Below are 22,202 nucleotides of genomic sequence, written 5' to 3' on the forward strand. Positions count from 1 at the left end.
AGAAGTTGCACGAATCTATCCGGCCGAAAATAAGATAGCGTGACGAGCAGACGGTGTACCCTATCCGAAATTACTCTATGAGTTAACCAACTCGGTCCTAACTCACAATTAACGCGCGATATATTTCGCGCTATTAACGCGTAAGCGGAGAGTTAATCCGTCTTAGAAATCGTTCCAAATTGGTTAAAAGAAGCTTATTTGCCATAATTGGTTTGTTACAAGGAGCGAAATCTATCTCTTTGTACTTTAAATGGCGTGTGGGGGGATGATTTTCACAAAAAATTTCACATTTTAGAAGAAAAAAAAATTTTTTCTTTTGTTTCATTTCATCAATTTTTAAATGTTATTACTGCTCCATAAACCTTAAAAGGCAGTCGGAACATTCAGGGCTTCGCCCTAATACGAGCAGTCTTGTATCAATTTAGCTGATTTTTTCTCACACAAGAACGTTTGATTTGGCAAAAAAATTAAATTAACACAAAACAATTTATATGGTAGTATCTTTGATGTCAATATAAAAAAAAATTACAATGAAAGATTTTTGATCTATTAGATGAACGTGAAAACCAGAAAAAAGTAATCAAAAAATAATTGAGAATTAAAAGTAGCAAAAATTAGCAAACAGTTTACTTATTTAAAAAATACTAATTTCTGTTCTCGAAAACTGGAATAAAAACAAAGAAATACTTTAAGATATATGTTTTTGTATTAAAAGACAGATTTTACTTGCGCGTACAGATAAAGATGTTTATTAGGCGAACAGCAATTGAAGATGATCGATTTATTGGTTAATTTTGAGATACGTTTTTCATTTAGATTAAACTACCGCAAAGTGTAAGCTGTTAGTTGAACAATTATTCAGATTTCACCTACTTGTGCAGACATAGAGTGTTGTTGCATCTGAGGACACTTGTATACCACAACCTTCCACAGATGTCACCACAGTTCGTAATTTAATGCTGTATTGTGTTCCCGGCTCTAGTCCAGACAACTGTGAAAACAAAGTAAGGTCGCACCAGATAAGTTCAAGTGCGGGGTGGCTTAAATCTTGCAACTACGTCTTGCAAAAAAAAACATTTCAACTACGTCATATAACTTCTATGTAATTCATAAAACGTTTTTTAAATTATATTTGCAACAGTAAAAGTAAAATTTTGATATCCAAAATGACAAAATATTTTTAAGACTTAGCGCTCGCTTTTCCCGCTCCAATTTACACTCGTTTTACACCTTCAAAGTTCGAGTACTTTTTGGTGAAAAAAGAGCCATTTTTATCCGATCCAACAAGAACTGAGGTGTGGCTATTTGCCCTTACTTGAAACCGAGTGTTTTTTTTGTAATTTTTAATTAAATTTCTTTTGGATCTGCCAATTCGAAATTACTGAACTCGTTCAAATTCCCAGAACAATCCCGGGTTGACCAAAACTTCTAATCATACAATTTCCATTTATGAGAAACTTCTTGTCATACAATTCCATCAATGCCATACGTAGAGAACATTGTATGAAATCTCTATGATAAAGATTTTTCCATAAATGAATATTGTATGAAAGGTGTTTTTTATCAGTTTTTTATCACCAGACTGTTTTATAAGAATCAAACATCCACAGAAATAAGTTTATACCAGTTTTCAACCATTTTTAGAAATTGTATGAAAATTGTATGACAAGCATTTTTCCATACACTTGATGTATGGAATTGTATGATAACCATTTTCGGTGTATGGAGGTCAACCCGGGATCATATCAGGCACAAAATATTGCCCTAATGCCTCTAAAGCGTTTCATTGATGCGCTGGAGGCGCTTTTAGGATTAGTCAGCCAGAAATGGATTTCAAAAAATGTTAAATTAATGGGAATTTGGGTAAATACGACAAATCCCCTCAGCAGACTCTATTGTTCTATTTAAAATTACTTCTAAATCAGCATTTTTGTCGGCTTGGAATGTGTCATCCCTATAATCTTTATTGTTCAAGTAGCTTATTCTGTATGCGTCAAGGGGTCCGGTGATTGCTTGGACAGTGGATGCTGTTCCCTTGATAGTCAAACTCGTCAAATTGCTGTCGACTTGAAATGTAGACTTCTTGGGTGCTGCAGGTTCTGAAAGTATTGCAAAAAAGTTGTAGAAGAGTCTCTCATGACAGAAGGATCGCATACCCCAAAAAGTTTATCAGTCAGTCAGAGTTCACTATTCACAGAGGCAAAGCGGAGCTTCGCGCCACTTGTGAATCGCAGTATAAGCAAAATAAAATAAAGTTTGAAAAAAAAGGGAAAACTTTAAGATTTTCCAATTTATAAATAAACTTCAAACTCAATAAGAATAATCGCAATCAATGTGTTCTCTGAAATCATTTCAGACCATATAAGCCAACTTAAATAGAAAATCAAATGTAAAGTAACGGTAAAAAAGAGGAAACGTTTGAAAAAAAACGGGCAAAAAGTTCATGTAGATCACTTAACCACGGTATGAAATAATGAAACAAATTAAGCACTGAAGCAATTTGGCGACGAAAAATAGCTAAAAGTTTTTCCTCAATTTAGGATTTTTTACTAGGTACTTTTTGTAGTCTATGGAGAAAATGTTTGTCTTAGAGTTTGTATATATAAGGAAGTTCTATGAAAAGCATTTTCCAAAAACTTAATGTATGGAACTGTATGGTAAACATTCTTTTGTGTATGAAATTGTATAACAAAAGTTTCTTCTGTATGAAAATAGATGGCCTTTTTTGTCTGGAGATTAACCTACCATGTTTTTGGTTTTGAAATTTTTCTTGGCAAAAATTGAGTTTACGTCCAAGGTGGCTCACTCTTAGAGTAATATCAGTTAAGGTACACCGTCTATTCGTCACGCTTTTTATTTTTGGCGAATGGATTCGTGCAACTTCTTTGTCTAAAACCGATCTTAATCATACTCTTATATCTCCTAGTCTCAAAAGATCTTATGTATTCTGGTATTTGCGAGTTAGATATCTGGAACTGTTCTGAAAGAAAACAACTTTTATTTAAACAAATTGTTCTGTTCCTGGAACTATGAATAGTTTCAACGTTACAAATAATTGTTAGTGTTAGTTATAGATCATGATTGGTTAGTATGAAATATTTTATAGATATAGTTTTATCAATAAAATATTTGGTTATAAATTTTAGTTTTAATTTGCTTCCCCGCATCCGGGGTTTAGAAAGTTTTTAGTCTTTAATGGTTCTTTTTTTATTGAACGATAGTAAAAGACATTTTTTTTTTATTCTTGGAGTTGTTCTATTTTGAAGGAAGAGGGAGACAGTTGTTCGTATTTCTGAGTAGTTGTCTTCTTAGAGAGAAGGGTGACAGTTTCTTGTGTTCCAGAAATGGGTCTCGTGTACCGTAGACCGTTTTGGGTGATCGTGTCAAGATTTCAGATTGTTGCATTCATGTGTTGATTTCGTTAAGCTAGAGCAATTCTACGTGCAACGTGGAGTTTGACTTCTCTGTGTGAAGTATCAAGTGACAAGGATCTGTATGTGAAGTCAATATCGAGTTGACCGTTGATGTTCTTCAATAGGTACCTCTGCTGCGATGTAAGGTCCATACTTTAAATCATGTGAGGGTTGTGACTACGGTAACAAACCAAAAGAGTTACCATTCCAAAGTCGGAATGCCGTCGAGTTTTCATTTCCCTTTGCTGCTCGTTCTTTTTGCTCAAAAAAATCTTTTTACCCTCATACTATATTTATATCTTGTTAGTGAGATCAGTTATAGTTATGATACTTAATACTTGTTTTCGCAAAAGCGTAATTCTTTAATTTAGATTACGTTGAAGAGTTGCTCACTCTGGAGCTACTCTTAGCAAAAATTGTGGTTCTGGGATGTAGCACATGGTAGACGCATGTACTTCGAGCGACGTCGCTCTGGTGGGTTAGGCCAGAAGGGAATAATTATTACAGTCTCTTTGAGCAGAGTCTCTTATCGTTTTTTGTTCTTTTTTTTTTCAGATGTTTTTCTCTTTTTTGTCTTTGGCTGTGTCCTTTTATGAAAAATAAAAACAAATTGTCGTCGTTTGGGTTTTTCTTTTGATATTTTTGTCTTTTAAGAGTGGTTTCAATAAACCTTTAAAGTGGTTGTCAAAAGAATAATTTATACAGTGTGAAGTTTAAGAGTTATATGCGAAGTTAAAGAGTTATGATGGTGTGTATTTCGAATTACCGAACATAAAGCGATGATGTGCGTTACGGTATGGTGAGTTGATTATATAAGGTTTTGGTATACATTTATAATAGGTGTACCTATGGCTTAGTTTTGTCTTTAGCATGATTTCGTTTGAACAGTAAATGTTTCTTTCCTTTCGTGTAAGGAAGATAAAAGTTAGTGCGAAAGGGTTAAAATTATTGAGAAATGGCTCGTGGAATATATTTTCTGATTGATGGAAAATTTTTCAGTAAGTTGACGATCAATGTTAGGATCGTCGTCGTGGGGGGAGTCATCCGTATATCTGGTGACAGCGTGATCGCAATGGTTAATAGAAAATCGATTGGCTATGAATCTGTTTAGTGTTTGGTTTAAACCTATGGTGGTGAATTGATTTTCTTGAAGTGCGATGGTGTGTTGGTGAATGATGGAGTCACAAAATTCGTTATCAGCGGCGTTGTTTTTCAAGGGAAATTTTTGTGGGTTACTATTTTTTCATATATAGATATATATATATTTTCATATATTTAAAATATAGACTGTGTGAATCTGATAGTGTTGTAGGTTTTGTATTCGTAATATTTGGTGGGGTATCGTATCTTTTGGGTTTTGTAGATGGTTTTTTTTTTATCTGCGCTAGCTTGAGCGTCAAGGAGGATTTCATAATAGAGGTGGAAAAAGTTACGAAAAATCCTGCAAACAAAAATGAGTGCTACGCTTGCTGGTCTATTGACTTGTGTATGTACTGCGCATGTATCATAGACTCCTTTAGTAGTGAAAACTGAAATCCATGAAAAAACATAGCGTATAATTTAGTCAATCTTTTTAATATATAGTAAAGCCATCCTAGAAAAGCTAAGAGTTCGTTTTTGATAATTACAAAACTAAAAAACACTAATTGGTGTAATATCTTGTGGACGGTATTTTTCTCCGTTAAGATATATATTGTTTTGAATGTCTTCGAAGTCTCCACTATAGTCTTGTTTGTAGATATCTGAGAAGCCTGATGTTTCAGCTACTTTCCGTAAGTTTTGATCGATGATTGTCACTGTATTGCATTCAAAGAAATTCTTGAAATTTTTATGATCTATTGTGATGTTGGATATCGGATTAAGATTAAATATCTATTGATGGTAGTTCTATGATTGGGTTACGAGTAATTGCGCGTATGCTCTCGGGTAAACATTTCTTTAAGGCTGACATTAAAGTAGGGTATGGATTGAGAAGATTTTCGTTTGGGTTAAGCTTTACTACATTGTGGCGATGTTCAGATCCACAAGGGACAGCTGTATCCCAAAAGTAGGCTCATCATGGTAGTGTATCCACACAATGTATTTTATTTTTATACATAGGCATTCGTTGGTAAAAAATTTTTTAGATTCAAAAACATAGAGTGATGAAACTTTTTTAGTGCAGGTGTAATACCAAAGAATGTTTCCTTCATAGTCATTGGAATTAGAGCGGTAGCTGTTAATAAAAAACCTGCGAAGGGTATTTTAAGTACTGCTAAAGCGAGAGTTAGTTGCAGTGTTTGTCTTCTTTCTATTCACAAAAATGATGAGGTGTTTCTAATTTGGAGTGACATTTCTTCGAAAATTCTACTTATTGTTTAATCTAGTTTCGTATCAAGATGAATATCATAGTCGATCGCATCAAAGTAACTGTTATTCGTAGTGAAACTTCTTGTAAACCTGTACTGTCTTTGTTTTCTGGATGAATTTTGCCGCCAGTGTTACCGGTATCTTTGTAAAACTTTTCTGGTATACAAGACTTTCGTCTTCTCTATTTTGATATAGGTGGGTCATATCAAGAAAAAATTTGCCTGTTTTGATATCGAAACCTTTTCGTATTTGACAAGAATTTCTGAATATTTTGTTCGAAGAAGTGTTTTGGGATGTTTGTATGCTACTTCCGTTGCAGGGTAAACTTGAAAAACCGTTAATTTATTTCTTTTGTTTTATTTCGTTTACACTTGATCTGATTCGACCATGATTATTTTTATCAAAACGTAGACATCCTAAAAAATAATTTCTGTGAAGTTTTATCATTCTTGCATGAATTTTAGCGACTTGAAAAGTGGTGCTTGTGTCTTCGGGGAACCATACTAAGGTCGTCTGTGTTCGGTTAGTGGAATCGCAATATTCTTGACCGTTTTTACAAGGTAAGTGGATTCCTTGATACCATAAGGTGCCATTTTTTAAACCTCGTGTTAATTCTCTTTTTTAGTTGAACTTTTGTGAATCGAAAAACATCAACTACTGGTAGCTTGAATGTTGGTCGGCTTTACACTTTGATGGGTATTTGATTCCGATGTGTTTTATCCAAGTTTTATTGTGTAAATCATAAGTTAAAATCCGTGTGCACCGTGATACGGGATTTTATTGTCTAGTTGTACATGGCGTTTGTGTTGTTTAAGCTGTGCTTGTTATGTAGATTCTGGAAAACCTTGAGAATTTAATAATTTACGCTTCTTATTATTTGTAGCGATTAGTTCGTTTTTATAGTTTTTGAGGTTAAGATAAAAAAGTCATTTGATATTATTTTGGTAAAAGATTTCGCAGTCAACTTTGTTTTTATTACGATTTCAAACTTGTGAATAAAGTACTTTCTTTTCTGAGAATTTGGCTGCAAGTTTATATCCTGTTAAAGTTCAAGCTCGGGCTGTTGAGTAGAGTGTTGCTACTATCGTTGTTGACTCATTATCTTGTGGTTCAGGTTCTTCATTGTGTTACCTGATTAATCGCATATTTATATATTTGCTTTTTGTTGATTATTTTCACAATCGTATTTTAAGACAAAGAGCTCTTGTGGACCTGTTCGGGAGAAGAGTTTTGGTGAGTTACGCGTTCGGGATGTACCAGAAATTAAAGGTTTTTTTGTAGAAAAAGCCATTAGAAGATACATGTGTCAGATAGTGCTGAAAAAGGATTATAGAAACCTATATAACCGATAGTCTTTTTTGTATAGCTATTGTATTTGCAGATAAGTTCTGTTGTGATGAAAGGAAAAGCAAAGATTGAGATCTTTTATTTGATAGAGGTAGTGGTAATGAATGATTTACTAAATTATTTGGCTTTACTGTTATTTCGTATTTGAGGGTTAATTTAGGTTGGGAAAGGATTTGTAATTTATGTTCTTGAATATCCTAATGAAATTCGTGTCGACATCGTAGTCTGCTAAGTGACCAATTGTGGAGTCGATTGCTATAGAGGTGTTGGCCAAAAAGAGTAGGGGTGCTACAAAGGAGTTCCAGTCTAACCGTGAAAGTGTACTTGTACCGTTTAGTTCACGGTATCTATCGTATAGGTGGTTTGGAAAAGTTGTAGAAGGCGTTGATGGAAATGATAGAAATTCTGATAATGATAAAGAGGTATCTGATGAGATATCTGTTGGATATTTTACCAAATTTGATTCACATTGGGAAAATACTTGTTTCATCCAATGGGGAATTCGGTGCCATTTGAAGAGATTTCAAAAAAAATTTTCGGAGGTTTCGTGTCGACATCGTAGTCTGCTAAATGATCAATTGTGGAGTCGATTGATATAGAGGTGTTGGCCAAAAAGAGTAGGGGTGCTACAAAGGAGTTCCAGTCTAATCGTGAAGTGTTTGTACTGTTTAGTTCGCGATATCTATCGTATAGGTGGTTTGGAAAATTTGTAGAAGGCGTTGATGGAAGTGATAGTGTTTCTGGTAATGATAAAGAGGTATCTGATGAGATATCTGTTGGATATTTTACCAAATTTGTTTCACATTGGGAAAAAACTTGTTGCATCCAATGAGGAATTCTGGGCGATTTAAAGAGATTTCAACAAACTCTTTTAAACGGTTTCAGCCTTTTGGCTTTCAAACGTATTTTTTTTTTCGGAGAAAAGCGGGGTATACATTGAAAAAATTTGGTTGATATTTTTGTTGACTGATAGGAGGGGGTTGTATTTTTTGTTTGATATTTATTCAAGTTGTCAAATATAAGAGTAGTGCTTATTTTTGTCTGGAGGTCTTTCAAAGATAGTTTCAGATCTAGTTCAGCTTTGGGATAAATCAGCTAAAAAAAGTGGGGTTTTTAGAGAAAGATGTAATGATATTGAACCATTTTGATTGGTTAATTTTGAACTATTTTTTTCCAGAGAGAAATGAATTTTTTAAATCAAAAACAACTTTATTTTTCTTCTAAAAATATATTGAAGGTGTCTAATTAATCAATAGGTTTATGAAATTCTATTTTCTTGAGTATTCAAGATTATAGAAAATAGTTTTTCTAATTTTTTCTTGGCTGATTTCTAAGACGAAATTGTTGGCCTTGTTGTAATTTTTCTTTTATATCTGATATTAGATTTTCTTCTTGTAGCTTAGGATTGAGTCTTTGTTTTATAACCGTTTTGTTCTTGAGGTTTTTTTGTATTTCTTTTTGCCTTTTTTGGGTGATGGTGATATATGACTGACGTTTGTTGTTTTTTCTTGTGAATTTGTCGACAATTTTTAGTCCCATTAAGGAGTATAATTGTGTTCTTGGCAAAGATCTTGTTCTTTTGGAAAATATGGTGAAAGAAGGCTTCGATGTTGTTCTATTACTTTTTAGTTGTGATCTATTAGTTAAATTGGGACATCTGTAGGGGTTGTTTGATCATTTTGTATCTAATAGATTGAAGCTTTTTGTAACTCTTTTTTCAATAATGTAAAACTTGCGCTTGAATGTTCCTATTGTTAGGTTGGATACCGCTGTAAAGCGTGATTTCGTTTGAGTTTGAATTTTTTGTCTTTGCATCAATTTTTTAGCACTTTTTGATAAGTTTCGTTATTTTTATATCTCTTTAAAATCATTCTGTGTTCCAGAGACTAACTCTAAATTTTGTGGATGGTGAAAATGATCTTTGTCATTTGTGTAAAGTGGTAGATTATAAGAAGTTGATTTTCTATTGGGCTGACAATAACCGCATGCAGTTTTTGAGGAGTTTGATGTCAATATTATTGGCTTAAGTGGTTTTTTGGATAAGAAACATTTCATTTGGTGATAGGACAAGTGTTGTTGTAATTTGGGAATTATGTGGTAAAGGGAACAATCTTACGTCTGCTGCCATTTTAGTTTAAATTGAATCTTTCCCGTTTACTATACATTGAGGGTATTTTTGTAGTGAGCGGTTCATGCCTTCAAATAGTCCATTTATCCATGGGGCGTGAGGTTTTTGAGGTTTCATGTTTGTTATTATAAAGGTGGCTTAGTGTAATGATTTCGTTATTCATGATTTCTGTGCCATTGTCTGTGACAAGGATTTCTGGTAGTAATAAATTTAGTGTAAGCATAATAAGCATTAAAATGGGGTGTAGGTTTGAGTGCTACATAATGCGGAAAAGCATCAACTATTACCATTATAAACGAACTTCCTTCTGATGAGGGTGATATAGGGCCTTTGGTGTCAAACGAAGTTCTGTGATGGTTACAATATAGATTTTGTCCTTCAGAGTCTTGCTTTTCTGCTAGTTGTTTTTGATGTGGGATAGGTTTGTTTAATGGACATGTTATGCAGTCATTGCAAAGTGCAAAGTTTTTATCAATTTTGATGCATTTGAAAAATAAAAATTTGTTTTCTCGATAATTTTGCCGCCAGAGTTTTGCCACCGGTTTCTTTGTAAAATTTTTCTGGTATACAAGATTTTTCGTCTTCTCTATTTTGATATGGATGTGTCATATCGAGAAAAAATTTGCTTGTTTTGATGTCGAAACCTTTTCGTATTCGACAAGGTTTCTGAATTTTTTGTTCGAAAAAGTGGTTTGGGCTCTTTGTATGCTACTTCCATTTCAGGGTAAACTTGAAAAACCATTATTTTAATTTTTTTTATTTTATTTTGTTTACACTTGATCTGATTCGACCGTGGCTTACTTTATCAAAAAGTATTGATTCTATGAAATAATTTCTGTGAAGTTTTATCAATCTTGCGTGAATTTTAGCGACTTGAAATGTGGTGCATGTGTCTTCAGGGAACCATACTAAGGTCGCCTGTGTTCGATTAGTGGGATCGCAATATCCTTGAACGTTTTTACAATTTAAGTTAATTCCTTGATACAATAAGATGCCATCTTTTAAACCTCGTGTTAAATCTCTTTTTTTTAGTTGAATTTTTTTGAATCGAAAAACATCAACTCCTGGTAGCTTAAATGTTGGTCGGTTTTACACTTTGATGGGTATTTGATTCCGATATGTTTTTTATCCAAGTTTCATTGTGCAAATCAAAAGTTAAACGTCCCTGTGCACGGGAATTTATTGTCTTATTGTACTTGGCAATTGTGTTGTTTAAGCTGTGCTTGGTATGCAGATTCTGAAAAACCCTGAGAATTTAATAATTTACTTTTTTTTCTTATTTGTAGCGATTTTCAAACGTTGTTGTTCGTCTTTACAATCTTCAGGATTAAGATTTAAAAGTCGTTTGATATTACTTTGGTAAAAGATTTCACAGTCAAATGTGTTTTTTTGACTATTTGAGACTTGTGAATAAGATACTTTCATTTCCGAGAATTTGGCTGCAAGTTTATATCCCGTTAAAGTTGTAGCTCGGGCTAATGAGTAGAGCTACTATCATTGTTGACTCAATATGTTTTGATTCAGATTCTTCATTGTGATACCTGATTAATCGCATATTTATACAATGCTTTTGTTGATTATCTTCACAAGTCGTATTGTGTGACAAAGAGGTCTTGTGGGCCTAATCGGGATAAGAGTTTTGGTGAGTTACGGGTTCGAGATGTACCAGAAATTAAATTATTTTTCTATAGAAAAAGCTATGAGAAGATTTATGTGTAAGATAGTCCTGAAAAAGAAATATAGAAACTTATATAATCGATAGTCTTTTTTGTATACCTATCGTATTTGCAGTTAAGTTCTGTTGTGATGAAGGGAGAAGCAAAGATTGAGCTCTTATATTTGATAGAGGTAGTGGTAATGAATTATATACTAAATTATTTGGCTTTACTGTTATTTCGTATTTAAGGGTTAATTTAGGTTGGAAAAGGATTTGTAAATTATGTTCTTGAATGTCCTTATGAATTGTGGAGTCGATTGCTAAGTGACCAATTGTGGAGTCGATTGCTATAGAGGTATTGGCCAAAAAGGGTAGGGGCGCTACAAAGGAGTCCAGTCTGACCGTGAAGGTGTACTTGTACCGTTTAGTTCACGATATCTATCGTCTTGGTGGTTTGGAAAACTTGTAGGAGGCGTTGATGCAAGTGATAGAAAATCTGATAATGATAAAAAGGTATGTGGTGAGATATCTGTTGGATATTTCACCAAATTTGATTCACATTGGGAAAATACTTGTTCCATCCAATGTGGAATCCTGTGCGATTCAAAGAGTTTTTAACAAATTTTTTCAGAGGTTGGTGTTGATCCTAAATACTCTGTTGGAATAAATGGATTATTTTGTTGGAAAATGTTTCAAAGCGATTGAGGGATTCTTTGTAAAGTTTTACTGGAAAGTTCTAGGGAATTCGATGATGGCAATGAGGCTATATTAAAATGAACTTTTGGCGTTATTAGACTTCGGTTTTGTCTGGGCCGATAAACTTGTCTTTCTTTTGTAGCTGTCAAGTTGTCAAGTTGTCAAGTTTTGTTTTACTCTTAAGTGTCTGGTTCATTATTGGTATGAGGGGTAGATACTATGTATTGGTTGGTTTTGTGGTTCAAATAGGGGTGCTTGACGAATCACTGAAGTTGATGTTCGGACAAGGCTGCTTGTCTTTCTTCAAGGTGTAATGGTTTTCGTCAAATGAGTTACGTGTTGATGATTGGGGTTGATTTGTTTGGCTAGATGTCGGTGTTGTCGGAGGTTTTGGATGTATTGGTTGGCGGGGATACCTTAATGGGTTTTGGATAAACAATTTTTTAAGTATTTTTTATGTACTTTGATTTACTTAAGTTTATGATCTTTAAAATATTCTTCTGCACATATATTAAACAAAACTGTTGCTAATGCAAGGATTTTTATTGCTTTTTTATGCATTCAAAAAACTAGAAAAAGAGAATTACAAGTTCTAAACTGTCGGTTATGGAAAAAAACAAAAATGAAAACGTTTTGAAAAAAATCGAAAGAAGAGTTGAAATGAACAATTTCAAATGTTTGAACAGAGTTTGAAAGAAGCATTTGAAAAGTGATTTGCTTTGTCGAAAATTTCATTCGTTTTTTCGGAATTGAAGCCAAATGTACTCGAATTGCTTTTTAATTTTTGGCAAGTGGGTGGGGTATGAAGATTTTTTGGTAAAGAAATGTCTGGGTTTTTAGGTGTTAATTCACTGAGTCCTGTTTTTATTTATTGGACGTCTAGGGGCTTTTAGGAGGAAGAACGGCTTAGGCTAATTGATCATAATGAATTTTGTCTTTTTGCTTCTTTAGCATTTTTCTTTCGGAAAAAAGCGGGTTATACATTGAGACAACTTTGTTGATTTTTTTGTTGACTGATAGGAAGGGTTGCATTTTTGTATGACAATTATTTAAGTTGTCAAATATAAGGGTAGTGCTCATTTTCACCTAGAATGTTTCAAATATGGTTTTAGATCTTGTTTATTTTTGAGAAATATCAGCTAAAAATAGTGGGGGTTTTTAGAGATATGGGGGTTTTGGAATGATATTGAACTATTTTGATTGGTTGACTTTGAACTTTTTTTTTCAGAGGGAAAATGAATTTTTTTAATCAAAAACTACTATAAATTTCTTCTAAAAATATAGTGAAGGTGTCTAATTAATCAATCAGTTTTTGAAAATCTATTTACTTTGTTATTCAAGATTATAGAAAATAGTTTTGGTAATTTTTTCTTGGCTGATTTCTAAGACGAAATGATTGGCCTTGTTGTAATTTTTCTATTATATCTGATATTAGATATTTTTCTTGTAGTTTAGGATTGAGTCTTTGTTTTTTAACTGTTTGTTTTTGGGGTTTTTTTTGTATTTCTTTTTGCATTTTTTTGGGTGATGGTGATAAATGACTGAAGTTTGATGTTTTTTCTCATGACTTTGTCGACAATTTTTAGTCCTGTGAAGCAGTTTAATTGTGTTCTTGGCAAAGAGCTTGTTCTTTCGGATAATATGGTGAAAGATGACTTCGACGTTGTTCTATTACTTTTTTGTTGTGATCTATTAGTTAATATGGGACATCTGTAGGTTTTTTGATCATTTTGTATCTGAGAAGTTGCAGCTTTTGTAACTCTTTTTTCAATAATGTAAAACTTGGATTTGAAGCAAATGTTCCTATTGTTAGCTTTGATGCCGCTGTAAAACGTGAACTCATTTGAATTTGAATATTTTGTCTTTGCATTTTTTTTTGCAATTTTTGATAAATTTTGTTATTTTTATATCTCTTTAAAATCATACTGTATGTGCTCCAGAGACTAACTTTAAATTTTGTGGATGGTGAAACTGATCTTTGTCATGTGTGTAAAGTAGTAGATTATATCAAGTTGCGTTTTTAGTGGGCTGACAATGACTGCGTGCAATTTTTGAGGAGTTTGATGTCAACATTTTTGGTTCAATTGGTTTTTCGGTTAAAAACATTTCAAATGGTGATAGTACAAGTGCTGTTGTGATTTGCGAATTATATGGTAAAGGGAGCAATCTTACGTCTGCTGACAGTTTAGTGTAATTTGTATCTTTTCCGTTTACTATTAAATGAGGGTATTTTTGTAAAGAGCAGTTCATGCCTTCAACTAGTCCATTTATCCATGGGGCGTGGGATTTTTGAGGTTTATGTTTGATAATACAAAGGTGGCTTAGTGTAATGATTTCGTTATTCATGATTTTTTTGCCATCGTCTGTGACAAATATTTCTTGTATTAAATTAAGTTGAAAATAATATACTCTATGGTTTGGGTTAGCTTTTTGTGTGAAGGGATAAATTAGAGGTTTATGGCCTGTGAATAAAACTGTTGGATGTTTTAATCCAAGAATTAGGACATCACTTTCTGTAAATTTATATAATATGGCTGTACATTGTCTCATAAGGTTAAAGAGTTGAAAATCTGCTGATAAAAAAAATCTTGAACACGCTGATATTAGGTTCATTTTATTTGTAACTTTTTGTGATTGCGAGAGTGCTGCACGAATTCCAAACTTGGATGCCTCGCACATATTGTAGAATGGTTAATTTGGATATTGGATTGTCTTTGAAAATTAATCTGTGAGAATGGTTTTTATGACCATTCAAATTAGGTTGTTGTCAAGGAATATTATAAATTGGTCTGAGATATAGTTGCACGTTTTAAAAAAAATTGATTGAAAAATTAGGCATACTCTCAATATATTTTGTATGTGCTTATGAATCTAAGTTGAATTTTACGCGGGTAAAGAAAAAAAAAGATTTATCTGGGACTGCTTTCATATTTCTTTCAGTAAGATTTTGTGATTTTTGTCTAAAATTTCAAACTTTTCTTGCTTTGTTTGCAATTGTTTGAAATAATTGTCTAAGTACGTGATATAAATAGTGGTCTGAAAATTTTACTCATAAATGCTCAAAAAACTGCTGGTCCTATGGAAATATCGTAGAACAGTCTATTGAATTCGTAATGTTGATTTCCAATAACGAATTGTGTTAATCAACGTGATTTTTTGTCTAATGGCGTTTGATTGAATGCGATATTTATATCGGCATTGGTGTAAAATTGTCCATTTATTTTTGTATGTTTTACTTGTTTGGGTCCTATAGGCCAATTGAATTTTGATTCATCAATTAGAGAATTCAAGTATCGTGCGTCTAGAACGATTTTTGGTGATTCGCCTTTAACGAGACTAGTTAAGGGATCGATGAATGTGTTTCTTTGGGTTGTTGTTCTTTGCTTACTGGTTAGATAATTTCGTATTGTTCGAGAATGTCTAAATGTCTGTTCAAATTGTCTTGTAAGTGAGTTGGTACCTCACTTGCACGTTGTTTTTTTTTTCAAAAATGCGTCGAGTTTAAGTGGCAGGTGTAGTGACCAATGTGTTTTTTCCAACATCAAATTTAGGTGTGACATAAACCATAAAATGCTTTAAAAATATTTCTGCTAAATGTTCAAGATCTTGTTTATTGATTTAAGAATGATCAAAATTGAAAACTGTTAAGAATTGTTGTTGTTAAATTTAATATTTTGAGATTTGGAATGTTGGTTTAAGTTAGGGGGTTTTTGTGAAGTAATCTGTTACTCATTTTAAATCATTTGTAATATTATTGATAGACAATTCTACATTAAGAATTGTTGTTTGAAAAAGTCTGAAAAACTTTAAAAGATTATTTACTCTAAATATTCCTTATTGTGTAGGGTGAAATGTTGCATTTGTTTCGCAATAATATGAAGTCCTGAAGGTAATATAATTCTTTATGCTGGATTATTATATACATCTAGTGCTGTTGTATCTCTGTTTGTGTCTTTAGCATATTTGATAGATGAAATTACTACTCTAAAAAAGGTGAATTGGGTTGATTTCATGATCAGACATATACAGTTTACTTGTATTCTGATCGGTGTTATGTTGAAGTACTTGATTGACAGAAAAATCATATGCATGTCCTATAAGTGGTTTAAATGTTTACTTGTTGATGATATAGGGTAAATTTTTGACAAAAATGGAAGTTTTTTCTTTAATCTTTGAAAAGGGATGTGTATGTTTTACTGAGTGTTGTACAATTGTCCTTGGTTTGTAATTTACTGGTTATAATTTTGATAGTTCGGATTTGTTTAATAATAAATGGGATTCCAACTATTTTAAATTTAATGTCTGTGATATGGAATATTTGTTTGAGTGGCTTAAGAAAAAGTATGAATGTTCATTGTTCGAGTTGGGATAAGAAAAATTGTAATTTTCCATAATTTGTTAAATTTGTGCTTTGCGCAGTGGTGAGTTTACTAAAAGTTTTTAAAGGAGAAAGTTTTGGATGGAGCTTTTGGATTTCATTCCATGTGGATCTGCTACAAACATTTGATTCCGCGTCAAACATTATTTGAATCTTTTTCTAGGTCTGGTGGTTGAAAATTTTTGTTGTTATTGTCTGCATTCAGCAATACTCTGTCCATATCTGCGACAATAGTTAGCCACTTTTTGAATGAAGGTTTGCCTTTTGAAAGTTGGGTTCTTTTCTAAATGTTTAAGATTTGTGTAATTTTTTCTGCTCATTCATTATTATTCTTGGATATTATTGAAATGGAAAATTGTCGTATAAGTATTAGCTACCTATTGTAGTCTCAAATTTCCTGTTTCTTTTAATTTTTTTGTGATTTCAGCTTGTTTTAGACTATCCACTAATTTTCTAAAAGCTATATCGGGTTCTCGAATTGATGATTGATGGATGCTCTCTTTTTATTGCAGTTTTGTGTAACTGTGGTGTTAGAGTCATCATAAGGATTTCGGTCATTTACGTTTTTTTAAAATCATGTGGATTAGGAGAATTCGATTTTCGGACTAGGGTTTCAAATCGTACAGCGAGTTGTTTTTTTGTTTCATTTGGAAGTCTGCGATTTCCGTGCAAAAAATTCTTTGACGTTAATTGTTTCTTTTAGAGTCGAAAATTTTTGAAAATTTTGGTGTAAAACTTTTCCCGTCGTTTTATATTTTTATTGGTAAAGCTGAAAACGACATCTGAGCTGCGCGATCAAGTGTGGTTTGAATTAAAGCTGTACGCCGATGTATCCAATTTTGATGAAGTGGTGTGTTCATTGGTTCTGGACCTAATTTCAAAATTAGGTTTGCTGTAACTGGATTTGGATACCCTTCTACTGAAATTTGAGGGTCGATTATTGTGAATACCATAAGTGGTATATAAGATATGGAAAATTTGTCAATTGAAGTGATTCTGCTGTGTTTTGTATTTGTGAGAAGTTTGAGGTTGCGTTTTTGTGAATCATTTTGTCGTATAAGGTAATGGAATTTCGTTTTTCATTGGGTTAGATTGATAACTTTGAGTGTTTGTATGGTTTTCTGAATGCTCGTTGTAACATGCTTGTGCCAAAAGATGTCGTAGAGAAAATTGTTGTTGAGTTTGTCGTGTTTTTTCTGAATTCACGTAAAGTTCAAAAATTTCTGGTTTAGTTTTATACCAATTTTTTTCGTTGTTTATTATGATTCCAATGTTGGTTTTGATTGAAGTAATCTCCATCTTCAGAACAGTGAGGTTGACTTCTTGTAAATTGTTTGTTTGATGGATTTCTGTTTTGATGAAAAATGGTTATTTTTTAGTGCAATCCGTTGTTTTTTTGTATTTCCTTGAAAAATACTGATTGAGAAACTGGTTTTGGTACCTGTTGGGTGTAATTATGTTCTTCAGATTGATTTCATAATGTATGAAAAAGTTTCGCTATTGGATTGCTAATATTATTATTTGCGACAAAATCGTAGTTGTGGTTTGCAATATTTTATCTGTTAACTTGTTTTTCGTTTTATATTTTGTCGTGTTTTAGCTCTTGGTCTGTTTGTTTGATAATCCAATTGGGAGTATTTTGGAACAACGGATGGTTTTACTGATGATTGAAATGTTGTTTAACGGAAAGGAGTGTTTCTGCTATGCGTGGTTGTGAATGCTGGATAAAGAGGAGAAATCGCTGATGTGTTGTTGTAGGTATTGTTCCTACTAATTCTTCGTTTACCAAGTGTTATGGAGTTTGACTGTCTTGTTGTCTCAGATTTCAAGTTCCATTATGGGTTTCTTGTGTATTTAAAAATGTTGAATTTAAACTATTGTTATTTGTCCTAATAGAATCATTGTCAAAATTTTTGTCGTATTGAATCATTTTTTGAGTGGCGTTAATCTTAATGTGTAATTTTCAGGATGTCATTGGTTGATTCCAATTAAAGAGTCTTACTGATTTACGAAAGTATGAAATCTTTATTCTGCATTTACTTTTTATAGATGGTTTTGCGGATTCTGATTCGAAAAAAAAACTTTTGGACGTTGATTGGTTTGTTTTTTTTCGTCAATTAGTTCTCGGAGTTTTTTTAAATTCTCGTTTTGTAGTTATATCAAGTTCCGAAACTGCGTTTCTTTTTTTGGAAAAATTTTGTTTCTTTATTTGTTTTTGTGTTGTTACTGCATTTTTTCTCGTTTGTTTTTTCGATCTCATTTATCGATCTTTCGTTTGTGTGGTGTAAATACAAGATCGTATTTTTCGTTTTTAAATAAAAATTTGTGGAGTGTTATTCTTTATTTATTTTCTAGACTATCTCTTGACATAAGTCTTAGAAGGATGATTGCAAAATCCAGGGGTTAGGTTTTATATTTCCTTAGTTAGTTATGTTAGTTCTTACAAGTTTTGTGGGCTTATCCTAATCTTGGGGCATATATTGTCGACTGTAGACGGGTTGGAGAGAGAGAGAAAGAGAGAGAGAGAGAGTGAGTGAGAGTAAGAGAGTACATCAGTTCGAACTATGTTGCACTCTCTCGGTGGCTAAGATTTAATTCAAGTAAAACTTAATTAATCTTACTTAGGGTTATGATTTGTGATCAAGGTTTGGAGAATAGTAAGTCAATCGACAAGGTTCAGGTATAGCTAGAACACAAGTAGATCCTTAGGTACTATTATTGATTTAAGTAAATTTATGATGTGTTTTAGACTGGCTCAGCTAAGAGGAGGGGCTCAAGTGAAAAAGGAAAAACCGAGATTCTTCATTGTTTATCTTAATTAAAATTGTTAGTTTTTCAAAATTTTCTTTCTTCCTGAGTCGTTAGTAATCATTAGAGTTAGAGAGTGAATCGACGTTTGAGATCGTTAGACACTTTTTAGTAGGAGGTGGGGATAACTTTTTTGTTAAGTTCGATCCAAGAAAAGCCTTGATGATCAAATTTTTTCAAATAAATTTAAATTTAAATTTAGATTCAGAATTAGAGATCCAAGGATTTATTCAAAAAAAAATTAGATTATTAAAAACCAGGGATAAATCCTGATAATATTTAAGTAGAAGATTTAAGTTAAAGGAAAAATGAGGAGTTAAGGATTTTTTTAACACTTAAAATTTTAAATGATTTTATTTTCCAATTTTGTTTGGTTATGTTTTAGATTAAGAAACAAAGATGAACAGATGGGGATATGAGACCCTGAGAAGCAAGAGACTACTATATTTTTTGTAGATCCAACTTTAATTTAACTACTTACTAATTTTTGTTTTTTTTATTTAGAAAATTTTAAATTTACAATAGATTTAAAGTTACTGCAGTTTTGATGAAATGAACGACATTGCTACCTTTTTATCAGTCATTATTATTTTATAGAGTATTGTCTTGCGTCTTTAAGAGGTATCTGGCCCGAAAATGAATCTTACTGCTCCAAGTAATTTTTTTTTCTTGTTAGCGAATGAAAATATATAGTATGGAGATCTTTGTAGAGAAATAGTCGTTGCAGTCTGCGTCGTTTTATGATATAGGGGCTTGGTCTGCTGCGCGACTTTTAACTTGGTGTTTGCCGTATCGTTCGGAGTAATGGGTTAGACTTATGGAGACGTAGAGACATACTTAATACGTTTTCTATGGTATCTAACCGTTTGTAGTGTGTTTTTGAGTTTACTTCTACTTTGAATTTACTAAATCTGAACTTGTTACCAGGTCTTGTTCGAGACTCTTGGTCGCACCAGATTAGTTTAAGTCCGAGGTGGCTCACTTATAGAGTATTTCAGATAAGGTTCACCGTCTGTACGTCACGCTATCTTATTTTCGGCCGGATAGATTCGTGCAACTTCTTAGTCCAATACCGATCCAAATATTACTCTTTTATCTCCTAGCCTCAATAGATCTAGTGTACACTGGTGTTTGCGAGTTAGATATCTGGAACTTTTCTGAAGGAGAACAACTGTCTTCTAACTTATATTTAATTTGTTATGTTGCTGAAACTATGAATAGTTTTAGCGTTAAAAATAATTGTCAGTGTTAGTTATGGATCATGATTAGTTAGTAAGAAATATTTTATAGAAATAGTTTTATCAATAATACAATAGGTTATAAATACTAGTTTTAAACTGGTTCCAATAAAGAAGGCGTCAACAGAATGTTTCAAGTGATTTTTGTACCACAGACGTTTGACATAATTCAGAGCTGCTCTGGGAATAGGAGACAGCGAGGATGTTTTTAAGTATCCCCCTTTAATTTGTAATAATTCTCTCAACCAAAAAATGATTGGCTGTGAATTTCTCAGAAAAATATTTTGTCGCATTCTGATAGGTTGGCGTTGTCTCAAACACTTTTTCCAAACCTTTTAAAGAATTGGCTCCCTATTGCACTAGGGGAGGGGCTCAATACTTAATACTATCTGACAAATTTTTAACACAGCGTTTTAAATACTAGTCACGAAGACCAGAAAAACACTTTTTATCAAAAACCTATTCAATATAAATGATATACAATTATTCAGATTCAAGAAAACGTTCTTACTAGTGCAGACTGAATAATTGACGCTCAGCTTCGATTCTTCGTGGCACCAATTCTGATTTACAAATTCGAACTCGTATTTTGTAGCAGGTGACAATCCAGACACAGAAACATAACTTCTGTGAGGTGGACCCACGTCATAATTCCCATTAGGAGTCACTGATTTGACCTTGAAATGGTACAAATAGCCCTCCACTGCTTCAATACCATGATAATCTTCCTCGGTAAAATAAATTGAGTTCATATGTGCTTTGCCGGAAACAGTTGAGACATCGATTTCTCGGGGAACTGAAAAAAAAACTTAACTGAACATCTTTGAAATGAAATTCCACCCGACCGATTGATTTCGAGTAGATGCCATTGCAAGTTGACTAATTTCTGAACTAAAAAAAATGACCCAGAAAATGGCTGAACATTTTTGTTCATTATTTTTAGACCAAAATTACAACTTGCTTCAAGTGTTTTGCAAAACCTTTTTGTGATGTGTGAACCAACCAATAAGTAAATGATACACAAGTATTATCAGTCTTCTATATAAAGTAGATAAAACTTGAGTTTATTGCAACGAGTTCAGGAGGATATGTACAGGAGACGGTTTGAGTTGGTTACGATTGCGAGAACTTATCCGTCTCGGAGCGGGCGTATTTGTTTTATTTTGACATCGCGTGATACCAAAACATTGCGCAGCTAAATCCAGAATTAAACCCCCAGAGATAAACCCCCCCACCCCTTAGGACCAAATCCCCCTAGGACAAAAGTCCCCAGCAGTAATTGTTTTCATATCCCCCATATTTGTATGAGGCCAAAATAGAATTTAAAAAGTTAAACTAAACTTGTACACCATAAAAAAAGTGACCATAGAAAGATTGAAATTGAAGCACAAACAGAACTGAACTTAATTGAAATTTTTTTAATTGACAAAAAAAAATTATTTCAACGATAGCTTTTAAATAGTCATTGTTTTTGTAATTGGTTGCTGAACCTGTTAAGCATTTTAAACTAAGGATCAATCGATAAACCGGTTTCCATAATTATAGAGAAAATCAATACCTTGCTCGTGGCAAAAACCAAGTATCAAGTTTCGCTTCCGGCAACCGCTGAATCTTCTAGAAGAAAATCTTCTTCATTAAAGCCTGCATATACATAACCGGCAGCTCAAAACCCAGTTTATCTGATTTCATGGCGAACTCTTCTGATTTCCCTTTTGATGTTGAGGACTACATATTTTTTCGAGGAACATTCCGGCGCCGCGACTATTCAGGATGAAGAAAGTACTTTCTGCGTATGGGGCGCATATGCGGGCCGCCGTATCCTTTTTGAATTACACACTGATTGTAATTTTTTCCAGTAATGACTAATTGTATCCGTGCGTATGTTCATCTGTCGACGATTTCAAAATTTTTTCCGTTAAGATCCAATTACTCGCCCTGCTTAAAAAGCTTTGATCTCCATAATTAACCAAATTTATCGTTATTTAGGGTTCAACTTTTATCACCCCTCAAAATCGACCTTCCGTGGTTCTAGAGGTTTCAAGTTTTGACCCATAAAAAATGAAGGTTTTCAATGAATTAAGGGTTTCATTTCAAGCAATCACCTCAGTGGAATCGCTGGATTTTAAACCCGTGGATTTAAACTCAACTCCTATTTTACAAATCGGAGTAGCGTAATCATCGGTGGCAG

General features: G+C 33.1%; 1 protein-coding gene across 1 annotated transcript in view; it reads right to left on the bottom strand.

Annotated features, from left to right (window-relative positions):
* LOC134855065 (uncharacterized) overlaps nt 1-20,810 on the bottom strand; it is a gene marked incomplete at its 5' end in the record, with an annotated part of 40,108 nt that extends 19,298 nt beyond the window's left edge. The window contains 3 exon segments of the mRNA XM_063871445.1: nt 874-991; nt 1,915-2,099; nt 20,526-20,810. Coding sequence (XP_063727515.1) covers nt 874-991; nt 1,915-2,099; nt 20,526-20,766 — 544 coding nt within the window.
* Nucleotides 20,811-22,202: the final 1,392 nt, after the last annotated feature.

The sequence above is a fragment of the Symsagittifera roscoffensis genome, chromosome 10, assembly GCF_963678635.1.
Source record: "Symsagittifera roscoffensis chromosome 10, txSymRosc1.1, whole genome shotgun sequence".
NCBI lineage: Eukaryota > Metazoa > Xenacoelomorpha > Acoela > Convolutidae > Symsagittifera > Symsagittifera roscoffensis.